Source organism: Macaca mulatta, chromosome 7, assembly GCF_049350105.2.
Source record: "Macaca mulatta isolate MMU2019108-1 chromosome 7, T2T-MMU8v2.0, whole genome shotgun sequence".
Classification (NCBI taxonomy): domain Eukaryota; kingdom Metazoa; phylum Chordata; class Mammalia; order Primates; family Cercopithecidae; genus Macaca; species Macaca mulatta.
In genome coordinates this window covers 79,189,827-79,211,671 of record NC_133412.1, presented here as the reverse complement: position 1 = coordinate 79,211,671, position 21,845 = coordinate 79,189,827, and the positions used below count along the sequence as shown (strand labels likewise).

General features: G+C 51.5%; 1 protein-coding gene across 1 annotated transcript; it reads right to left on the bottom strand.

Annotated features, from left to right (window-relative positions):
• Nucleotides 1-629: 629 nt before the first annotated feature.
• LOC106999282 (uncharacterized) lies at nucleotides 630-21,375 on the bottom strand. Its single transcript, XM_077938810.1, has 4 exons — nucleotides 20,845-21,375; nucleotides 11,596-11,660; nucleotides 9,989-10,126; nucleotides 630-4,078 (listed from the first exon to the last, which is right to left on the bottom strand). Exons 1-4 carry the CDS (start codon nucleotides 21,373-21,375, stop codon nucleotides 4,027-4,029), a joined length of 786 nt encoding a protein of 261 aa, XP_077794936.1. The 3' UTR covers nucleotides 630-4,026.
• Between the last annotated feature and the right edge of the window lie 470 nt (nucleotides 21,376-21,845).

Sequence of the window (21,845 nt, the reverse complement as noted above, 5' to 3'; positions counted from 1 at the left end):
CTTAGAATAGTGCCTGGCACAGTAAGTCTTGATTATTCTCTGCAGTCCAAAGGCCTTGTGAGAATGAATGCTGTGATGAAAGCAGGGTTGTGAATTAGCTCATACACGAGAAAACTTACCAGGGGCTTTCAAGAGACTCACCACCCCCGCCCCCCCCCATCCCATTCTGGTCACAGAGATGAGATCTGGAGGCCAACTCCACTGCTTCCCAGCTGTGTGGCTTTGCCTATTTCTTAGTCTCTCTGAGCCTCTGTTTCCTAGTCTATAATATAAAATTCAGTCTTACGGAGTCATTGTGAGAATTACATGAGAAGACACTGATGGAAGTTGAGGAGGAGTGTGGGGGCTAGCTCCCAATCTAGAACCTCCAGGACCCCTCTCCTGAGGGCAGGGCACCCTCAAGGCAAGGTGGGCCTTGCACTGGCCATGACCTTCTCTTCTTGCCCAAGTGACCCTAGCTCAGGTCAAGAAGACAGATTTCTAAGCCTTGTAAGACTTCTTGCTCCATCCTTTGCACCCATACCAGGGTCCCCACCACACCCCAAGACATGAAGAGTTGTTTTTGCTGGTGGCAGAGTGCTACTTTCCTCACTCATGTCCTCCTAGAAAAACTGACCAGAGACATGGAAGGCTTTGCAAAGAAAATTTATTCATTGTAGGTTGCAAGAAAGGCAGGGGGTTCACAGCATAGGAAGAGACCTCTCCCAGAGGATGCCCTAGTACTCCCTCAGGAGGACCTGTGGGGCTTGGAAGGGTCCTGGTGATTCAAGCTACCTGAGTGCCATTGCTGCTTTCCTACTTCTGCCTCTCCAGCCTCAGTCTTTCCAGAGCCCACCAGGCCAGCCTCTGGCAAGCACTGGAGCAGGTCTCGGGAGCATCCTCATCTTCCTGCCAAGGACCCCAAGGAACAGCCAATCCTGCAGGGATACAGATGACCAGCAGCCATGGGCTCCAATCTGTATGAGGCTCTGTAACCCTGTAAACCCCTCCTCTCACCCCGCTGCCCAGTCCAGGTTTGGGCAAAACCCAGGGGATGGCATTAGGTGGAACTGTGGGAGAAGCCCAGCTAAAAGACTATTTGAGGTGACCCTGCAGGGCAGGGGTTAATGTCTCTATATGTGGGCACCGGCAAGGGGAGTCTGCAGCTTTAGGGACCTCCTATAAGTGGCCAAACGAAACAGGATGTCTTTGGAGTCAAAGTACAGACTTCAAAGTCAAAGAGACTTGGTTTTGATCTCAGTTCTGGCACTTACAAGCTGTGTGACTTAGGACATGTAACTTAACTTTTCTGGGCCTCAGTGTCCTCATCTGCAAAATGGGTGTACCAATGACACCCACACACCACAAAATGATGAGGAGTCACTGCACTAAGGCATGTGACCTGGGACCTGACAGCCTTCTGCACTTGGTCACTCTTAATGCTTTTTTCCTTCCCAGTCCACTGGCCCCACAGCCAATCTGAAGTGACTGTAGCTGTGCCCAGGCCTCAGGGACCAGGTTTCCCAGACCCCTCTGGACAGCCCCATTATGCCTCTTCCTGCCCCCTGCCCCTACTCCCTCCCAGGCTACTGAGGCACTACTGAGAGCTCTGCAGGCTGCTGCAGCCACCGACCTAAGGCCGGTGTAACCTGACCCAGTGCCACCAGGGAGGGTAGTGTGCAGCATTACCTCTTGGAGACACTTTCCAGGCCATTTACTCTTTCAGGGATGAAGTAGGGGTGGCAATTGCCCTACTGGGCACCCACACCTCTTCTGCTCTGCGATGTCTTTCTCTCCACACATGCTGCTTATGCAAATAGGCCCATTCACAGCCCTGTTCCCCACCCCCCAGCACGGTGATACTTTTGGGCTATGGCCAAATGGGAACACTTCCCAGTTCACCATGTCCAACACCTGGCATGACCCCGGTGCCTCCAAAGGCCTCCTCCCCCAAACAAGCAGGTCCTCAGGGCAGAGGGGCAATGTCTGCATGGAAAGAAACTGAGAGCCAAGATCTAGCCACCATCCCCCACCCACCTCCCCTGTCCCTAGCCAAGCTCCTGGCTCTGCCCCTCACCTGCAGAGGAGCTGCAACAAACCAATTAACTTCTTTTGATTTGGTGAAACTGGAATAATGATACCCACGTAAGCAAGACCCAGAGACAGTAAGCCTGGCACTTAGTAGGTTTTCGATTAACACTAGCAACCATGATGATATGTGATTATTAGGCCCCAAAATGGCCCATGGCTGAAGCCACCAGTAATTGTGGGATACTTTCTCCAGTAACATCACTACCACCCTCTTAAAGCACCCACGCCAAGTTAGTTGATAGAAGTTAAGCCTATTATACTGAACAACCCTTTACATCTTTCAATAAAAGTATCTTAGGAGCACGAAAAGAAAACAGAACAGTATAGAAGAGTGCATTCCCCCATGCCCACTCCCTAGAGGTAGCCTTCCAGTACATACTTCCGTATATAAGCATACTTATGACTCACTTTTAAACATCTACAAATAAGATCATACTCCACAGCCTGTTCTGTAACTTATTCTATTCACCTTATCATGTGAACTGGCCAACCTTCCACATCAACTCATATACGGAGATCTACCACACTGATTTTTACAGCTGCATAGGTATTCCACAGTATGAACAGACCATAGGTTCATGTCCATTTCTTTACACTCTTCAAAAGAAATGCTCTGATGAACATCCTTGTATGTAATTCTTTGGGAACTTTTACAAATATGCCCACAGAGTAAACAGTGCCATTTTTGTGACCAAGTATATTTGCCTTTTACATTTTGATATTGCCACATTTCAGAAAATATTGTAGAATTTACACTCCCCAACTGACAGTGCTTGAGAGTGTCTTGAAATAGGCATGTGATGGTACAGAAACCACAAAATTAGCCTGCCAGTTGGTGCAGGCCACAAAGGCACCCACAGAGCCAGCGGAGAATGGCACTGGACTAACATGATGTCCTCAGGGTTGTTCCTAGTGGCTTCTTCCTGTCCAGGCCTGTATAGGCTAGGGGCCCAAGGGTGCCCTGAATCAGAAGGGAGTGGGGCCCACAGGGGGACTGGGTGGAGGGCAGGCCAGCATGTCCCGCCTGAATGATTTCCTGCAGCCATTGTCTCTACCCTGCCTGGTCTCCTTGGGGGGAGTTTATTCAGAGGCCCTTGGAAAGGGGGCTAGGCAGGAGGAGGGTGTGCAGTCCTCACCAAAGGCACCCAGGAATGTGTCATAGGAGGGGGAGAAAGAGGAAGGGGGGGAACCCATCCCTGGGAGAGACGGGACGTCAAGAACCCCTGACTAATGAATAGCGAGTTTGCCCTTGAACCTCACTGGGTTTCGCCATTCTCAGGCACAGAACAAGAGCTGAGACACGTCTGAGCCCAGCTGCACAGGGACGGCGGCGGTTCATCTCAGACACTTTGACAGGCCGGGCCTTTTCCCTGCATAGCTCAGATCTGCCTCCGGACTCCCCTGGCAACAGCACAGCAGCATGGCTCCCGGGTCCAGGCCCTGCCTGCTGTGAGCAGGAGGAGGGAGGAAGAGGAGCACCAAGGGGAGGACAGCTGGGGAGAGGGAGTCGTTAACTCCTAGCAGGCTGGAGTCCCTTGCTTTGGCAACTTTGCCAGTGTGCTGCTCTTGGTCCTAGGCTGGAAACACGGTGAAGAGCTTCCGTTTGCTGGAGGCCTACCCAGAATGTTCCATGCACCTCAGACCCAAACAGATCTGACAAGAACAGACATAGTGAAGAAGGAGATGCTAGGCCAATGGGCCAAAGGCAAAGGCCCTTGAGGGATGGATTGGGGTACATTTTCCCAGGTCCCCTGCCAAGTCCCAGATGGGCAGGATTACGGAGTCCTCCTCCTCCATCCTGGTCCCTGGCTGTTACAACCTCAGAACAGAGGCTACTTGTTCTCCCTTCCTGCTGGGCTTTTTCCCTTCTGAGGCTCTTGCATGTCCTGGGGTGGCTTGGCTCTGTGTTCCAATCCTGTGACCTTGGCAAGAGCCACAATTCCTCTGTCTCCATTTTCATAAAAGCTGAAAAGAGGCTGTCCGATCATACTTCACTTCACAGGACAATCTAAAGATAAGAGAAATAATATGTGAGAAGCTTTGCACTCTGGGGAGGAAGGTGTCCTATAAATCTCATTCAGGTATTATTAGGGCTGAAATTAGGTATTTCTGCCCCCTGGGGAAAGAGGGGCAGTGGGCTGGGGGGAGGCGCTCCTCCAAGGTTGTCTCAGCACTTCCCCAGCAGGGCAGTCCTGAAACTCAAAGGCAAGAGGTCAGGAAAGTTAAGCGTTTATGTCTGTGGCCTTTGAAGCCTCTGGGTACAGCTGGCACTAGGAGGTAAGACAGAACATCATTTCGAGGTACTTTATCTGTGTTATTTCTATGCCTCACTGCAACTTTATGAGAAAGGTGTGGTTATCTTCATGTTAGAAATAAGGAAATAGGGGATCAGAGAAGCTAAGGAGCTGGCCCAAGGTCACGCCAGTCATATAAGATGCTGAGCCCACATCCATGTATCAGCTGTACCAGTGGAAGAGCCGCCTAGCTGGGGTGCTTCGGAGAGGGGTCAGCACCAAAAAGTAGTGTTTCCCCCATGGTTGCTTCTCAGGGATTGGAGCTTTTGAGTCTAAAGGTTCTGGCCTAAGGAAGTGGAATGGGGCAAGTCCCAAGGAGAACACTGCAAACCCACCTTGAGGGCCACCTGAGCAAACAAAGCCACCAAGGCAAACACCATTCAGAGCAAAGAGAAGTAGAAGAAAGGACAAAAGCATCCAGATTAGAGACTGGGAGCGCACCTAGGTGAGACTCATGTTCTCTGCCCAAGTCTTGCTCCAGGACAGGTCACTGCCCAGCCCCATGCCCCTTGCCAGCAGTGAGCTGGGTTTTCATTTTTGTAGCCTCTAGGTAATGGTGCCTCCTTGCATCCCAGGCCAGCTTGAACAGGACAAAGCTAATTGTGTTTCCTGTAAGCCAGGGGGCTGGGAGCAGGGGTTACTGGCAGGTAACAGAGTAGAAGCAGCAGGAAGAACTCCCAGATGAAAAAATGCAGGGGCTAAAAGGGACCTCAGATACCATCCTATTCAATGCTCCTTTTCTTTTTTCTCTTTCTCTTTCTTTTTTAAGAAATAGGATCTTGCTCTGTCATCCAGGTAAGAGTGCAGTAGTGCGATCACTGCAGCCTTGGAACTACTGGGCTCAAGGGATCCTCCTGCCTCAGCTTCCCAGGTAGCCAGAACTATGGATGCATGCCACCACACTCGGCTAATTTTTTCATTTTTTAAGAATAGCGTCTCACTGTTCTCAAACTCAGGCTGTTCTCAAACTCTTGGCCTCAAAAGAGCCTCCTACCTCAGCCTCCCCAGTTACTGGGATTACAGGTGTAAACTACTGCACTAGCTCAATGCTACTTTTCTGGGTCCAGTAAAGGAGGTGGCTTGCCCAAGACCACTCAGTGGAAAAGTGGGCTAGAGTCCAAATCTCTGACTTCCAGCTAGGTAAGGTTGTGTCTTCCTATGCCCTTGTCACTTAACCAGACCACCTTAGGCCCTCAAAGCCATTAATTTCACCTAACAAGGCAAAGAGATAGGCCAGGTAAAAGGAGTCAGTGTTGGCTAAGTGCACCACATGTCCAGGTGTGGCCTCGGAAAGCCTGGGGCTGGGAGAAGATGCTGCCTGCCTTGAGGTCAGAATCTTTCCACGATGACAGAACATGGCTCCACACTACCCCAACACGACACTCCATACTCCACAGTCAGGTAACAGAAACCATGAACTTCCCCTGGCTGATTAAGAAACAGGCATGAGGAGTTAGATCAGAGCACAAACAGACCCTCTAATCCTGACCCACGGTGCTTCTGAGAAGAAGGGACAGGAAGGAGGGGCAGCTCTAGGGGACATGAGGATGGCGAGAGCCCACAGAAGCAGCTCTTCCTCAGAGCCTGGTGGCAGGTCTGCTGCCAGCTTGGGGCAGGAGCTGGGAAGGCCCTCAGCTCACTGCCCTCTGCTTCCAGGTCCTCTTTCAGGTCAGGCAGGGTGCGCCATGCTAAGCACGCCTGACTTGCTTGAATGCAAAGATCTCAGGATCCTGCATCCTGCAACCTCCTCAGGAGCTGCCCTCAAGGGATGTCTGTATGCTTGCTGATAAACGGACTCATGACGGGGCAGAAAGACACAGGGACAAGTTCTGCTCAGCTGTGCCCTCCTCCCTGGGTTGATGGTTTGGGCCAGCTGTCATTCTGACTGGTTGGTGCCCAACCTGTACAGGTGGTTAAATATTCTGAATATCACCACTGTCCACATTCCCCAAATCTCAGCTCTCTTAAATGACCTGCAGAACCTTAACTCCTTCATCTCTGCCCCATATCTAAAGGAAAAGGAGAAGAAAAATTAACCCCATTGAGTGTTTCCCATGTGCCCAAGAGTCTTCATAGCAGCTCCAATGGAGGTAGGGATTATGATGCTCATTTTATAAATGAGGGTTTGGAGGCTCTGAGACATCCAGGGTCTGCTGCAGAGTTTTATGCAGAAGCAGAGCCCTGGGCCTCGGCCCACAGCATCTTCTCCTCTGTTCCTACCCTTCAGCCAAGGTCCAAGGCCTGGGGGCTGCCCCAGTTCTGCTAAGCTGGATGCCTCAGAACCACTCGGGCTTGCATTCACACCCCCACCTCAATTTCCTGTCTCTTCTGGTTTCTCTCAGGGCCCATCGCTGAGAGAATCAGGGGTTCATCTCAGGGGTTCTCTCCCCTGCTCATCTAGGCAGGGAAGCCATTCCACCCAGCATACTTGCTTAGTTCTAGACAAATCCCCACCCCCGACTAACCCAACAGCATATTCCTGGCTGACCACGGGGATGATACCTGCAACTTACAGAGACTTCTTCTAACTGGGATTGGCAGCCAGAGGATTTGGGGGCTGGGGTAAGGGTGGGGGCAGCTACCAAACAATAAAAACTTAGCCATGCAGAAAGGGCCAGAAAGCCCTAATCTTGGGAACTTTCCTCCTGAGGGACAAAGAGGAGGTGACGCCCGACTGCATGCAGGGTCTGTGCCTCAGCCCTCCACTGGGTACCACCTGTGCTGGGTCCAGCCCTGCCGGGCCACTGCCTTAGGAGTGGGAGCTGCGCTCGGAATGTGATTCTCCAGCTTTGCATGACACTCTGTTAGCAGAGTGCGACTCCCAAGATCCCCTGTCACCTCCTAAAGCCTCTGCTAGCCTGCCCCCCAGCACCACAAGGATCACCAGATTAAGGAGCTCAGAGCTACAGCTGAGGCGGCTAAACCCTGGGAGGTAGGAATGGGGAGGGGCAGGGAGGCCAGTGGGCAGCTCTCCCAAGGCCCTGCTGTCCTGCCTCTTCTCCCAACCCGTACTGTAGGCAACTCTCTCACTCTATCCCTGCCATGAAGCGCTAACGTCTACCTTCTTTTCTTCTTGAGCTTTGGACTTTACCACCAGTTATCCAGCTTGAGTGAGGAGCAGTTCAGGGAGACAGGGAAAGGGGTAGAAAGAGAGGCCCCCCAGAAACAGAAATAAAGAGAGAGAGAGAGGCGGGGAGGAAAAAGGCAGCCCAGATGGAAGGAACAAGTGCACTGCGTATGGGAACTGGCTGGCACAGCGGCATGGGAAGGAAGGTCCCTGCTGGAAGGGAGGTCCAGGGTCTCTCCCCTGCCTGGCCTGAGTGGCTACCTGAGGTTAATTCCAGAGGCTCCTTGTGGGTGGCTCTGGTCAGCTGCCTGGCCTCAGTGCAAGGTACATCCCACAACACCTGATGAGAGAGTGGGAGAGTGACAGAGATTGGGAGGCTGGCAAAGAAGGAGCCAGACCCCCTGGCCACTTAACCTGAGAGCCCTGCACTAAACAGCAGGGTGATGCTTCATCCCACTCCCCACCTACCACCTGGGGTTATTCTGAAGGGCTGTGGAGAGGTGGGAACTCTGAAGTTCCCAGATGAACCCTGACCCTTCTCAGCCCTGTCCCCTGCCCACCCCCACCAACCCTGTCCCAGGACCTGCAGGGGGCAACCAGGACACACCTAGGGCCCTGGCTAGCAGCTGCTCTCCCTCCAGCTTCTCCTTTGCCACTGCCAAGCTCTCTTCTGCTTGGCAGTCTCTGTGCAGAGAACCAGGGCCTGCTTCTCACCACTGCAGGTTTGGGATGGGGAAGAGCTCCTCTGTGAAGACCTGGGAAGACAGGCTCTGCCTGCTCTTGGTCCTCCCCACACTCTGAAAACAGGAGCCCACACTGGATATCAACAGGGATGAGGCCAGGCGCGGTGGCTCAAGCCTGTAATCCCAGCACTTTGGGAGGCCGAGACGGGCAGATCATGAGGTCAGGAGATCGAGACCATCCTGGCTAACCTGGTGAAACCCCGTCTCTACTAAAAAGTACCCAAAAAACTAGCTGGCCGAGGTGGCGGGCGCCTGTAGTCCCAGCTACTCGGGAGGCTGAGGCAGGAGAATGGCATAAACCCAGGAGGCGGAGCTTGCTGTGAGCTTAGATCCGGCCACTGCACTCCAGCCTGGGCGACAGAGCGAGACTCCGTCTCAAAAAAAAAAACAAAAACAAAAACAAAAAACAGGGATGAAATCCTTCCTGCAGCACTCCCCTCCACCCCAGCCAGAATTCATTAGTCCCATTCCTGTCATTGTGCTAAATTAGCGAATGCTAAATCAACATAGTTTTGAAATGATCACCACTGTTACCACCATCAGAGGCTTTCTGAGTTAGAAGAGAGCCAAGAGATTCCTGAAGTTCAACTCACTCCTCTTGCCAACAAGAAAACTAAGATTCAGGATTTGGGGTCACTTGGCCTGCCTGAGGTCACATAGAAACCGGTAGCAAGGACATGCCTTACGCCCTGTCTACCAGACCCCTTTCCTTTCAGGCCAGGCCTCTATGAGGTCCTAAAAGGAAGCTTCTCCATCATATCCCACACAAGATCCTGGTCCAACCACAGGCGGCAGGGGTCTGGGGACAGGGGAGGCCGTAATGCGATCAGCAGACTGGCCATCTGGCTGGGGGACGGAGAAGAGTCCAGACTGGCTGTTTCTGCTGCCCGGTCCCAAGGGGCCCTGTGTCGCAAGAGACAGACTGCCAGATGGACAGGCACTGGCCTGGGTCTGGGAGGAAGCCAGTGAGTCCCAGCAGTCAGAGCTGACCAACTTTCAGACATGGAGGGGTGGCGGGAAGAAGGCATAGGGAGCAAAGCCAGGCCTCCCAGACGGCAGAGAGACAGAACTATAGGATGGGAAAGCCGCAATTCCCTGGCCAGGCTCAGAGCCTGGCTCTCCAGGTAGGCCCAGCCCCTCTCAGCTCCAGGCCCCCAGGCTACTAGCCAGCCACAAACAGGGCCCCCTCCCGGGGAAAGGCAAACACATCTCCCCTGGCACCTTCTCAGACATGCATGCAAAACTAATTAACATGGGGAGACATGCGAGCAGCCGGCCAGCTCCACACCCTCGAGTCCACGCAAACAAGGCGAGCCCTTGTCCAGGGGACGTGCACAAAGCTTTGTTGCTAATTTAGGCATCTGTCTCTGTCTGGTCTGGTCCTCCTGCCTGCGCTGGGGTTTTTCCCAGCCCCTTGGACAATGCTGGGAACAGGCCCACCGATCCCTTATTCAAATCACACCCGGGACAATGAGCTCATTGTGCAGGCCACAGAAAAGGGGATGCTGGGGGGTGGGAGTGTATAACGGGGCATCAGGGAGTAGAGAAGGGTGGGGGGTGTACAGAAAATGGGAACCCAGGAAAGTGTTTACTAACACAGCCCCTGCAGCTGCCTTGGGCCCCTTGCCCCCTTCCAACCTGGCTTGGAGCTGGGGGGAAGTGCTGGGACTCAGAGCTAGGGGGCCCCAGAGTAGAAGGCTCAAACCTTAATTTTGTTGACCTCTCCCACCTTCAACAGTTTATAGCTACCTCTGCACATCTAAGGCCAGGCACATTTTTTAATAGGGTGGTTTGGGGGCTTGTTTTCTTCTTACTTCAGGCTTAAATGTGCAGATCCCAACTGCAGAAGAAGAGACAAGGCTGAGGGAAGAGATGTTGGCGGCTGTGCAGGGTGGGACCTGCTGTCTCGGCCATTGTCTTCAAGCAACGTTTCATGTTCTCCTCCTTTCCAGCTAATAAATTAGAGAGGAGACGGTGAGCTGCGAAGGGAGAGGCTCCCCATGGATGGCAGCAGAGGGCTAGAAGGCAAGTCTGGGAGCTCACAGCAGATGGGGCTCACCCAGCCCAGCGGCTGCTCACACCACACCTGGTCAGACACTCGCATGCAGCCCCACACAATGAGCAATATGGAAAAAAATCCACAAACACACATACACACACACACACACACACACATACACACACGTATCTCCTGAGGTCCCTGAGGAGGACAGCTGGGCTTTGAAATGCCCTCCCCCTTTACTGCCACCTCCCCAAGCTCCTTGTTGCACTGAGCACGCCTAGACAAGCCGACAGAAACAGACACACATAGCCTGTCACTGACACACAGACACACACAAACACACACACACACACCCAGAGGCAGCCCCAGACACACACACTGACAATGGTGTAATGAATGCGGGAAGGCGAGAACATTCAGTCAAAAGCCCACACTCTGGCTGCCCGGCACCGGGGTGGCTAAAAGGTTGTGGAGAGGCTGTGAACTGGCTCTCCCAACAACCTCCTCCCCAAGTCTCCCAGGACTGCTGCCGGTGACACAGGAGGTGAAGTAAAATACCGTTTCAGGCATCCAGATGGAAGCAAATTCCTCCAGAGACAGAAAAGTTTGGAACTAGTCTTAGCCCTTAGTCAGTATTGGCTGAACTGTCTGGAATTTTTTTTTTATAACAAAAGAAAGGGTGCTCAAAACTCATCTGAAGTATCCTGCATTTTGAGATGATATACCTTGAAGCTGGGGCAAAGTGGAGCCTTGCTAGGATAGTTTCCTACTGCAGTACAATCCACAGGTTACAGTGATTCCTTCCTGCTGTTAAAAAAAAAATTCTGTGAAGGGTATCATAGGATGAAGAGGAACACAAATGGTTAAAGTATCAGAAACTCTTTAAAATGTGTTTCTGGGGATCCCTCTACCATCCCAGAGGAATGGAACTATAGTAGGTTAAACCATAAGAAATTGTCAATATTTGACTATTTTTCATCAACAAGAAAGAAATTTCATACGGGTCAACCTAGTAGGTGCTGGTTCCAAGAACCACCAAGGATATTTTCCCCTTTTAAATTAAATTACATTTTTTTAAGAGACAGGGGTCTCATTCTCTCACCCAGGCTGGAGTGCAGTGGCGTGATCATAGCTCACTGCAGCCTGGAACCCCTGGGCTCAAGTGATCCTCCAGCCTCAGCCTCCCGAATAGCTGCGACTGCAGGTGTGCCATCATACCTAATATTTTCCCTTTTTAAATTGTCCTTCCCAAACTGGGTTATTTTCTCCCTGAATATAGAAAAAAAAATAACAGTATTCTAAAACCTAAATCTACCTTGGACCATCCATCTACAGCCACAGAAATACATCTTTCCAGCAGCTGGAAAGAACTGCAAACACACATGTGCAGCCCAATGCCCATGTCAGGAAGGGACCCACCTTTGGACTCTTGCCACCGGGACTTCTGCTTCTCTTTTTGCTGTCTTCTGACTCCAGAGCATGTCCTGGATGGGGACAGAGGAACATGAGAGGGAAACTAGAACTGGAAATTGGTCAACTGCACACCCGGCCTCTCCAGCACTGGACTCGGCATATGCTCTGCCTTGGAAGAAGCATCTCCTGGGCAGCCTCATAACTGAAGCACATGCTGTCCACTGGCCGCCATATTCAAACCCAAGGCCAGATTCTGTGCATGCAGTATTCATCCAGCAAATCACCTCCAGGAGACCCAGGCAATGGAAGCCAAAGGGTGTGGACGCCACCCAGCGTAGGGAAGGCCTACTCATTGCCAGCATCCGGACATCCATTGGTCCCGTTGCTCACTGTCACAGAAGTCGGAGCACACCACGTCTTCCTGGGAAATCACCATCACCAATCTCTCTGGGGTTTCCTAAGAAAGGAAAGGTTGGAGGCTTCAGAAGCAGAGCACAGCACTGCTCTGTGTCTCGCCACCTGCTTCTCACCTGGCCACAGAGGAAAGCCTGTTCCATGTGTGCCCATCCTGTCCACCAGCAGCAGCTGCTGAGGGTGCACACTTCCCCTGAAAACGTTTCTGGTGGCTAAGGACCTGAGGTTCTATTTAAAGATACAGAACCACCTTCTATACAGCCAGAAGTGGCAGAGTCCCTCTTATATCCTTGACAAATGCTATGTAATTTCTGAGAGCTTTATCTTATAACATACACACACCAACGTCAACAAAACTGCCAAAATAGCAATAATAATAAGATGAAACTTATTGCCCTTCCCATTCCTGGAAGGCAAGAAAGAATGACAGAGGCTGCAATTTGGGCTTTAGGGCTAGTGAATTCATTTGCAGGACTAGGCCCAACCCAGGGGCTGTGAGAATTACTCCCCAAAACCTCAGCTGTATGAAGAGAGGCAGCTGGGTATCCCCCATTGCTAACTTATATACAGGCCCACCTGCCAAAAACTGTACTCAGGATCCAACCTGGGTGCAGGGTGGCATGAGAACCAAGGTAAAATTCTAGCCTTGGTGCTCTGAACAGCATCTGATTTCTTCTGAGGAAGAGAAACCTACACGAATTCATCAAGATGTAATTTATTGTTTGATTACATTTAAGATGTTTCCTACCAATCTCACAAGTAAATCTCGATAGATTACTGCTATTTTGATTTATAAAATCAAACTGCCTTTTAGTCTGGGTGTGGTGGCTCATGCTGTAATCTTTTTTTTTTTTTTTTTTTTTTTTTTGGTGAGACAGAGATTTATTCTTGTTGCCCAGGCACGATCTCGGCTCATCGCATCCTCTGCCTCCCAGGTTTAAGCAATTCTCCTGCCTCAGCCTCCCGAGTAGCTGGGATTACAGGCATGTGCCACCACGCCGGCTAATTTTGTATTTTTAGTAGAGACGGGGTTTCTCCATGTTGCCCAGGCTGATCTTGAACTCCTGACCTCAGGTGATCCACCTGCCTCTGCCTTCCAAAGTGTTGGGATTACAGGCGTGAGCCACTGTGCCCGGCTCATGCTATAATCTCAACACTTTGGGAGGCCCAGGTGGGAGGATCGCTTGATGCCAGGAGTTTGAGACCAGCCTAGGCAACAAAGAAAGACCCTGTCTCTACAAAATAAATTTTTTTTAATTTTATAAAATAAATATAAAAGTCTGAGTGTGGTGGCACATGCCTGTAGTCCCAGTTACTCTGGAGGCTGAGGCAGAATTGCTTGAGCCAGTTCGAGGTTATAGTGAGCTATGATCAGGCCATTGCACTCCAGCGTGGCCGACACAGCAAGACCTTGTCTCAAAAAAAAAAAAAAAAAAAAAAAAAGGTGTTTTTAAAATGAAGAAAGGGTAACTGAAATGTCACAATTCTATACAGAAACAATGGAATCTAGAGAATTACAGTTCTAGCTAAGGCTAAACGACAGCTTAAGGTCATCACAGGCAAAGCATGACATGGCCTTTGACGCTGTTCTCCCAGGCTCTTGGGACATGGAGAGGGGCAGGAAAGTCAATAAGCCACAAACTGATGATAACTGTCAGACCCGGAGTGCCTGCTAATCTAGCACACCACCCCTGCTAGCCTGGCCTTCCAGCTCTAAACGGATATATGCCTTTCCACATCACACAAGCTAAAGTGCTGGGCCAGGGACTGTGGTTTCCTTCTCTGTATCCCCAGGGCCTTGCCCAGAGGCTGACACATAATGTGTGGTCAATAGACATTGAATGAATAAATGAGTGTGGTAAGAAAAAATACAGTGTGGCCGGGCGCGGTGGCTCAAGCCTGTAATCCCAGCACTTTGGGAGGCCGAGACAGGCGGATCACGAGGTCAGGAGATCGAGACCATCCTGGCTGACACGGTGAAACCCCGTCTCTACTAAAAATACAAAAAACTAGCCGGGCGTGGTGGCAGGCGCCTGTGGTCCCAGCTACTCGGGAGGCTGAGGCAGGAGAATGGCGTAAACCCGGGAGGAGGAGCTTGCAATGAGCTGAGATCCGGCCACTGCACTCCAGCCTGGGCGACAGAGCGAGACTCCGTCTCAAAAAAAAAAAAAAAGAAAAGAAAAGAAAAAATACAGTGTGGCATGGGAAGACTTCCAATTTCAGAGCCCCGTAGTTCCCTTGCAAAGTGGGAAATGGCTCCACAGCACAGCCCTGGGGCTGCTGACGTCCAGGCCAGGTACCATAAGAGGTGAGTGGCACAGGGTGGGTGTGGCTGCTTAGCTCAGGTTGGCCTGGGCAGCACAAGGCCTGATAGCCTCCAATACCCACAAGTCTTGCACATGGTGACCAAACCAATTCTCTTAGCCTGCTCCCTACCTCGTCATTCTTATCCTCCACCATCTGACCTGACCTACATCCAAATCTCAGGCCCAGGCCAGCAGGAATCCTCCTCCCACTTCATCTCCACAAAAAAAAGGCCCTAGTTGAAGAGTTCTCCCCATTGGCAGGGATGCCGTCTTGCCCTCTCAACAGCCTAGAAGACCTGTTTGGGCACAGCGAGGCTTCTCCACCCCAATCTAATTCCTCTTCTCTTAACTCCCAAGGACAGAGACAAAACATCAAAACACTCTGCTCCTTGGATGTGTGCCGCCTTAGGCTGGTAATAGCTAGTTTCTCTGCTCCTAGAGGTCAGGAGTTCTCCCTGCACTGCAGAGCTTATGGCTGTTCTATAAACACCACAGCTTATTGTAGAGTGACTAACAGAGAGCTGACCCTGGTCCCTTGCTGGCCAGGGAAGGTGGCCTTCACTCGTGACAGACCAGCAAGATGGGGGATGCATCTTGAGTGTCACAAGGTCAGTATTACTATTCCCAATTTTGCAGATGGGAAAACTAGCTCAGACGAAGAGGGAAAGGAGTGCCCTGTGGGCTCTGAATTAGATCAGACCAACCCCTCCACCTGGATACCCACTGGGCCACACTGCCTCTGCCTCACACCACCATGGTCTCGGAGTCTGTCACCCACGGTAGAAGAGAGAACAGTGAACTCGATACTGGGTAAAAGCAGTTGCACATTCAAAGGGAAGGATAGCTATAAACTTGAGACTTGTTTCTTTACTCCCCTTTTCCCCAGCACTCATCAAGGAGGTAACATGCCTTCAGAGGCATCTGCCACCTCTCCTAACCTAAGGAGACAGTAGGAGCTATAGTGCAGAATTGGGCAGATAGGAGGAAGGCTTGACATTGTCTGCTTAAGGACAAGATGAGATGGGACAGAGGATGTGGGCCCCCTTCCCTCCTCCAGAAGACCATGGGTGCTACATCAGGGGGATACAACATTGCAAAAAGCAAAAGGCCAGCCTCATCCTGAGCAGCCACAGTCCCTTGGCACTGTGGGCAGGCTGGTAGGCTTGGGCCAACCCCGTAATTTTACAGACTGAGGCACAGCAGGGATATGGAACACACAATTAGGAGATAAATCCAGACTGGGTGGTATGCTGCTCACCCCTCTAGCACTGCACCAAGGCTCCCAGGGGCCCAGCATAGAGCCCTCCCATCTTGATTCTCCAGGTGTACTGCCAGCCCCAAGCAGGAGACACTGCAGAGGCATCCTTTGGCAACCCAAATGAACTCAAGCTGCTTCCCAAAGCCCAGGCTGATTCTTTGGGAGACAAGGACTCACTGGGGGCTGATAGTCCCTCCTATGCAAGGGCTGTAGCCCCTGTAACACACCCCATGCAGTCACCCAAATGGCATTTGGCTTAGAAAAGAAGGGAAAATCCCTGGTCCAATTTACTACTCTTTTTTCTCCCGAAGAGACAGCCCTCAAAGGAGATACAATATACAAAGCATTAGCACAGAACCTGGCACAGAGTAAGTGCTCAGTAAATGGTTCCTGTCCCCATCATCATGACTCATTATGACTTCCTCGATGCCCATTTCTCACCTCCCAGGTTCATGTGAGGAGCCTTCTTTTTATAAATTCAAAGCTTACTGGAGCTGGAAGGCCCTTAACCCAGTCCTGGGTTTCCAGGGCAGGAAACTGGAGTTTCTGAGGGGGAAAGGGGGCTGGAGGCAAGCCCAGACCCACAGCCAGGGGTCCTCCAAGGGGAGAAAGCTAACTGAGGCCCCTCTGCCCTTTGACAGCAGTATGAGCCCAGCACCTCCCCGGAAAATCTCTCTGAGGCCCTGAGGCTTGGCAGGGAGCCAGGGCAGGAGGCCTCTCCAAGAAGACGCTGGCTCTGAGCCAAGACGCATCCCAGAAGCTCCAGCACAGGGAGAGCAGCAGAGGCTGAGGGGAGGAGGGGCAGCCAGGAGAGGGGTGACAAGGAGCCCTCGGGCCAAAGGAAACAAACCTGCTGAAAGTGGGTTTGGCACGAACCTGGGATGCATGGCTGCCTTCCCGTGCCCTGTGGTTTCTGCACATCTGGGAGACTATGAAATCACTGCTAGGGACGGGGGAAGGAGGACAACCCTCCTGTTATCTACAGCTGTGCCCATTCAAACTCCACTGGGGCACTGCTAAACCTTCATCCAAAGATTCTTCCGGGGTTTACCTATTGGCTGCCTTGTCCCCACCTTAAATGCTGAAAAATACAATGTTGTCTACAGATTCAAGCCACGACTTCTGCCTCCAAGGACTGAGGGGTAATCCCCATTTAAAGGGCTGTACTAGGCACTCCTAAAAGCCCCTTAAGGCACAAGGTTCTCTATGTGCCTCCTCTCTAGCTTTTCCATGGACCTCTATGCACAGAGCCCTGTGTGGCCACAAGCCTCCTGGGGGAGATCAGGATTAGTTACTAAGCACTGGGGATGGAAGAGGTCTTGAGCCTCTAGTGTAGACCTCACTATCCAATGAAAATATGTCAGTTCCAAGTATAATTTTAAATGTTTCCGAAGCTTCATTAAAATGTAAGAATGAACATGTCGTTTTAACAATATATTGTACTTAACCCAACATTATCATTTCAACATGCCACGTTGACCACATTTCATGAGATCAACAGCATGGGTGTCTAGTGGTTATACAAGACAACAGCAACCTCTCCCCATTTTCAGATGAGGATGAGAATGTGGTCCAAGTATCTAAGAAAAGGGCAAGAGGATAGAAAGGGAAGTCCCAGCTGTGCCCATCAGCCTTTCTCTTCAGCTTCCAAATACACAGTCATGGCCTATGAAATAGATAATTTTATGATCAATCAAATTCAGGGAGACTGCAACGTAAACCTATTTTGAAGCAGACAACCCAGAGAGGAGCAGAAATGAATATACTTGACATTACAAGGCTAAGGAACAAAGACCAACAGGAAGACACAAGAGGGAGGCTCTGGAAGACCTCTGCATTAGATGCCAGTCTTGCTAAGGACCTCTGTTTGTACAATCTCTGCTCAGGGCTACCTGGCTCCTATGGGGTGTAAATACTCCAGCACTGGGTCTGGTGAATTTTCTACCATGTATCCCTGTAGGAACTACCCACAAAAGCTCCTCTCTGCTTTAGAAGGCAAGAACAAGTCGTGCATTTACCCAGTGCTTCTAGTCTTCTTACTCCGAGTCGCCATGCCAACACACAGTCATAATTACCGAGGAACGCGTCAATAGTGGCAGCATTGACAAAGACACTATATCAGGGCCTGTAAGCTAAGCAAGGTCAGGCTCCTCGAAGCCCCCCAGCTTCCTGCCCACTTCCTTTATTCCACTCTGATCCATTTCTTTCTCTTCATTCTTTCTCTCCCACCCAGATGGTCTCTGATTATATTTTCTCTGTAGAGAAAGGAACTACAGCTCAGCATATAAAACACTTTTATAGCAATTGGGAGACAGGTTCTCCTTGGAGTCCTGATTTTAACTTGTGGGAAAAGTCCCTTTAACATCCAGGCCTCAGTTATTTTGCCATGAATGGGGAGAATATTTTGGATATTGCCTATTCAGCAGATGGGTGGCTGCATTTAATTCGCCTTCTAAATTCAGGGCTGATTTGTGTTATCTAGTCAACTCTCAGATCATCTTTCTGATCTGCACCAAAGGTACCAGAAGCTCAGGGAAACAAAAGACGGTTCAGATCAGAGAGGGAGCTGGTTTTAACACCTCAAGAACAGCAGGGCTTGTATTTCTCCCCAGGAAAGGCAAAAAATCTCAAAAAAGGAGCCAGGAGCAGCTGAATGGTGGGCTCTATCAGATTATAAAAAGACAAGTGGGATGGATGAGAACTATCAGGCTAAATGACAAGCATCCTGAGGCCCCCAGTGAAACAGGACATGCACCCATTTAAAATGAGAGGTCAGAAAAAGAAGGCAGACAGCCATCACCAGAGCCCTACGCAAGAGCGCCCCAATTTCAGAACACCCAGTGCACCAACATCTGAACTTACAAAGGAGATAAATTGGAGGTTGATGATTAGCATCACAAAATGATTATTCCCTTTGTAAAAGGCTTCACTGCAGGACTGCTTTAAATAGTGCATTTAGACCATGATCTGATTTGCTAAATTCGATTTATACACATCTACTGCCTAAGCTGGCGTGCGGCTGTATTTACATGTCTTCCCTTGGCACAGAGGAGGGGAGAAGCCAGCCATTATTTGGGGCCTTTAATCCTTGTAGACAGTAACTAATCTGGGGAGCTGAACCCTGTTTTTCTTCCACAGCTGGGGCTTTAGCTGCAAACCAGCCCTAGTTACCTACTCTGCTTTGTTCATGCAGATTCTACCCAAAGACGACAGAATTTGGCCAGGATCTGTTGGAGCCTTTCTGCCAATAGGGACTCCCATCAAGAAGCACAACCTTTCCCACACCCAGGGGTGACACTTTTCCAGCCTAGAATTCCAGAGAATCTGGTCTGTTGCAGGTCACTAAATTTATTCAGCACCTACAGTTATCATGCCAGGGATTCAAATGCTACCTTTTGGGAGCCATGGAAATTTACTAATCTAAGCCACATTCTGTGATTTGTACTTAAGCCATGGGAATCAAACCTGAGCAAGTACAGAAAGGCTGTCTCTCCACCCAAAGAGGACAAAAAAAATGAGTCGGCCAGGTCTCATGGCCACTGTGCTGGTGGGGAAACCTCCCTTGGTTCACCTAAAGGGACTTGCAGGTGTTACTGACAACATAGTCCCCCAAGAGACAAATGACCCTTTCCTATAAGGTCCAATAATGTGATGGGGCAGAATAGGATGATTGCCAAAAGGGAAAACACACTACCCACCTCGTACCACTTGCCAGGAGAGAGACCTAGGGAATTAAGGACCAGGAACCTAACATTAAAAAAATAAAGGCCCCCTTGAAAACTGAAGTCAGGGACTTCCCCTCTACCACCACCCCCCCCATCCCCTCATTATCAGAGGTTTTAGCCCCACTCAATTATCAAATATTTAGAGACACCCACAATGATGAGTCCAGCCCAGCACTAGGAACTGGGAGAAAAGAAAGGAACAAGGCAGCATCCAGGTCTGAGCAATTTATAGTGAGGAATGGAGTCGCTAGACCACAATTAAACTGTCTCCAAGTTGAGAAGCCCACTAAAGCCTGCTCATGAGAGGATGGGAACTGGACTGGGAGTCAGGACCCCTGGGTCTCAGTCCTCACTGTACTAGCTAATTTTGTGACCTTGGTGAAAATCACGTAACCTCTCTGGACCTGGTTCCTCATCAGTGACATGAGCAGTTGACCTACATAACCACTAAGCTTTACATTTTCTATAAGCCTCATGCAGGAAAAACGTTCATCTCTCTAAAATCCTGATGAGTTTCATTTTAAAAACAAGGTTATCACCACCATGTTTTCTTTTCGTGGCTGCCAGGAAGCTCAGAATAATCACATTATTCAGTCACACAATCTGAGGCCAGGGCTTTAGACTGGGAGGTTGGGGGATGACAGGAGAGCCCTCACTTGTGAGGCAGGGCTGTGTGGGGATGGGGACTTGGATTCAGGAGAGGCTTGTTGCTTATTTGAAAGATGAAACCACAACGGTGATGAATCCCTGTGTTCCTGTGTACTTGCAGAGAGACAGGTTGGGAACGCAGGCCTTGGGGCAGATAGCCCCGAGTCCACAACCGGCTCTACCACATCCTAGCTATGGCAAAAGACACAAATAGTGAATCATCACCCTATCTGTCAAGGTGAGGTCGAATTCTCTTGAAGCTGTTAGCAATAGCCCTGGCACAAAGCGGGACTCCAAAGACACAAACTAGTATTACTGAAGTTTCTTGGTCACTCTGCATATAAATGCACACATCTGGGATCTGCTTCAAGGCAGCGGTGGGTCAATGCGGAGAGCTAGAAAAACAGTGATTGTGCTTAAATTATTCACGAGGGTAGGATAGGGGCAAAGGAGGCAGAAGAGCAGAAGCTCTGGCCCTTAGGCCTGGAGGGGGCAAGCTCAAACATGCAGCTCCAATGCCCGGCCCCCTTCATTCGCATCTGACCCGCAGCCTGCCCTGGGATGGTGTGAATGGAGCCTCTCGGCCGGTCCTCAGACCCAACCACACGGACCATGGAGGCCCTCGCAAGCTCCTGTCCGGGTCTCGAGGCCCACGGCTCCCTGGCCCGTGGCTATCCTTGCACTTGGGACCACACTCAGTCCCAGGAGGGCGGCTCGCCATGTCAGGCTTCGCGGTTCCAAGAAAACGCGGGCGTTAGCCACGCACCTAGCACTCCTCGAAAACAATCAAAGAGCTCGAAGCGCTCTCGGTTGCAGACTCCAAAATAACGCCATTGTTCCCCACGCGGGGAATACCGTTTCCGCCCCTGCCCGGGGCGGGCAGCCCAGTGAGGAGGGCTCTTACCGGACGCCTTTCTCCCCAGCAGCCACGACACGCACAGCCGGGCTCGGCGGCTGCGGCTCCGGGGACCGGGCAGCCGCGACGGAGGGTCCGGCTGGCTGTGGGCAGGAAGACGGCAGCCATTCGCTCCTCTAGGCCTCGGGGTAATGAATAACAGGGCATCTGTCTGGGGCGAGCGGGCAAGGAGCGCTCGACGCGCGTTCCGCTTCCGTGGGCCGCGCGGCTGGACGAGTGCGAGGAGGGGATCGGCGGGCCCTTGGCGCGGTGACCTCCCGGGTGCCCACGCAGCCATCTTGCCGCCCCTCTTCGCGCTCTCAAAATGGCCTCCCGGGTCCGCGGCGCGGGCCGAGGGGAAACAGCCGCGGGCCTGCCGGCGTCCTTCCCTCCTGCCTCCCCAGCCCCGGGCGGCCAGTGGGCGCGCGCCCCCAGTGCCCGCACTCTGGGGCCTGCGACGACCTTCCCGGCCTGATGCCAGTTCTGGGCTGCGGGCGCTTCAGGTTGCGAAGGCCGTAGGCCCAGGCGGTGCCCTGGCATAGACAAGGTGTGAATGCTTGGAAAGGATTATTTGCTTAGGCTCTTGCCCTACTGCGGCTTCCGAGTTTGTGCCTCTTTTTCCCGTTTCCCTAGCTCTGGGTGGGGAGCGCGGGTCCAGGCCCTGAGCTCCGCGGGGACCGGCCTGGTCCTACGCAGGCGGGAAGCAGCCACGCCACTCCCAGCTAAGGCTCTAGCAACCGAGCGCCTCAGGCTCCCGCGAACGCCGGGTGTCCAAGAAGCCGCCTCCGGTGCTAGAACCGCCAGAGCCGCCATTTACTTTGCGCCCACTGTGTGCTACACGCCGTGCTCTGCCAAATTATGTCATAGAGCACAACAAGCCAGCAGGTGTATGGTTAAAGCCATTTCACAGGTTGAGGGTGAGGGATGACATTGGATCCGGGCCTAGGGAGGAGGGGAGTAGTTTTGCTGGTGACCCAGGTAAAAACATAGGCGCACTACCAACCTGATCC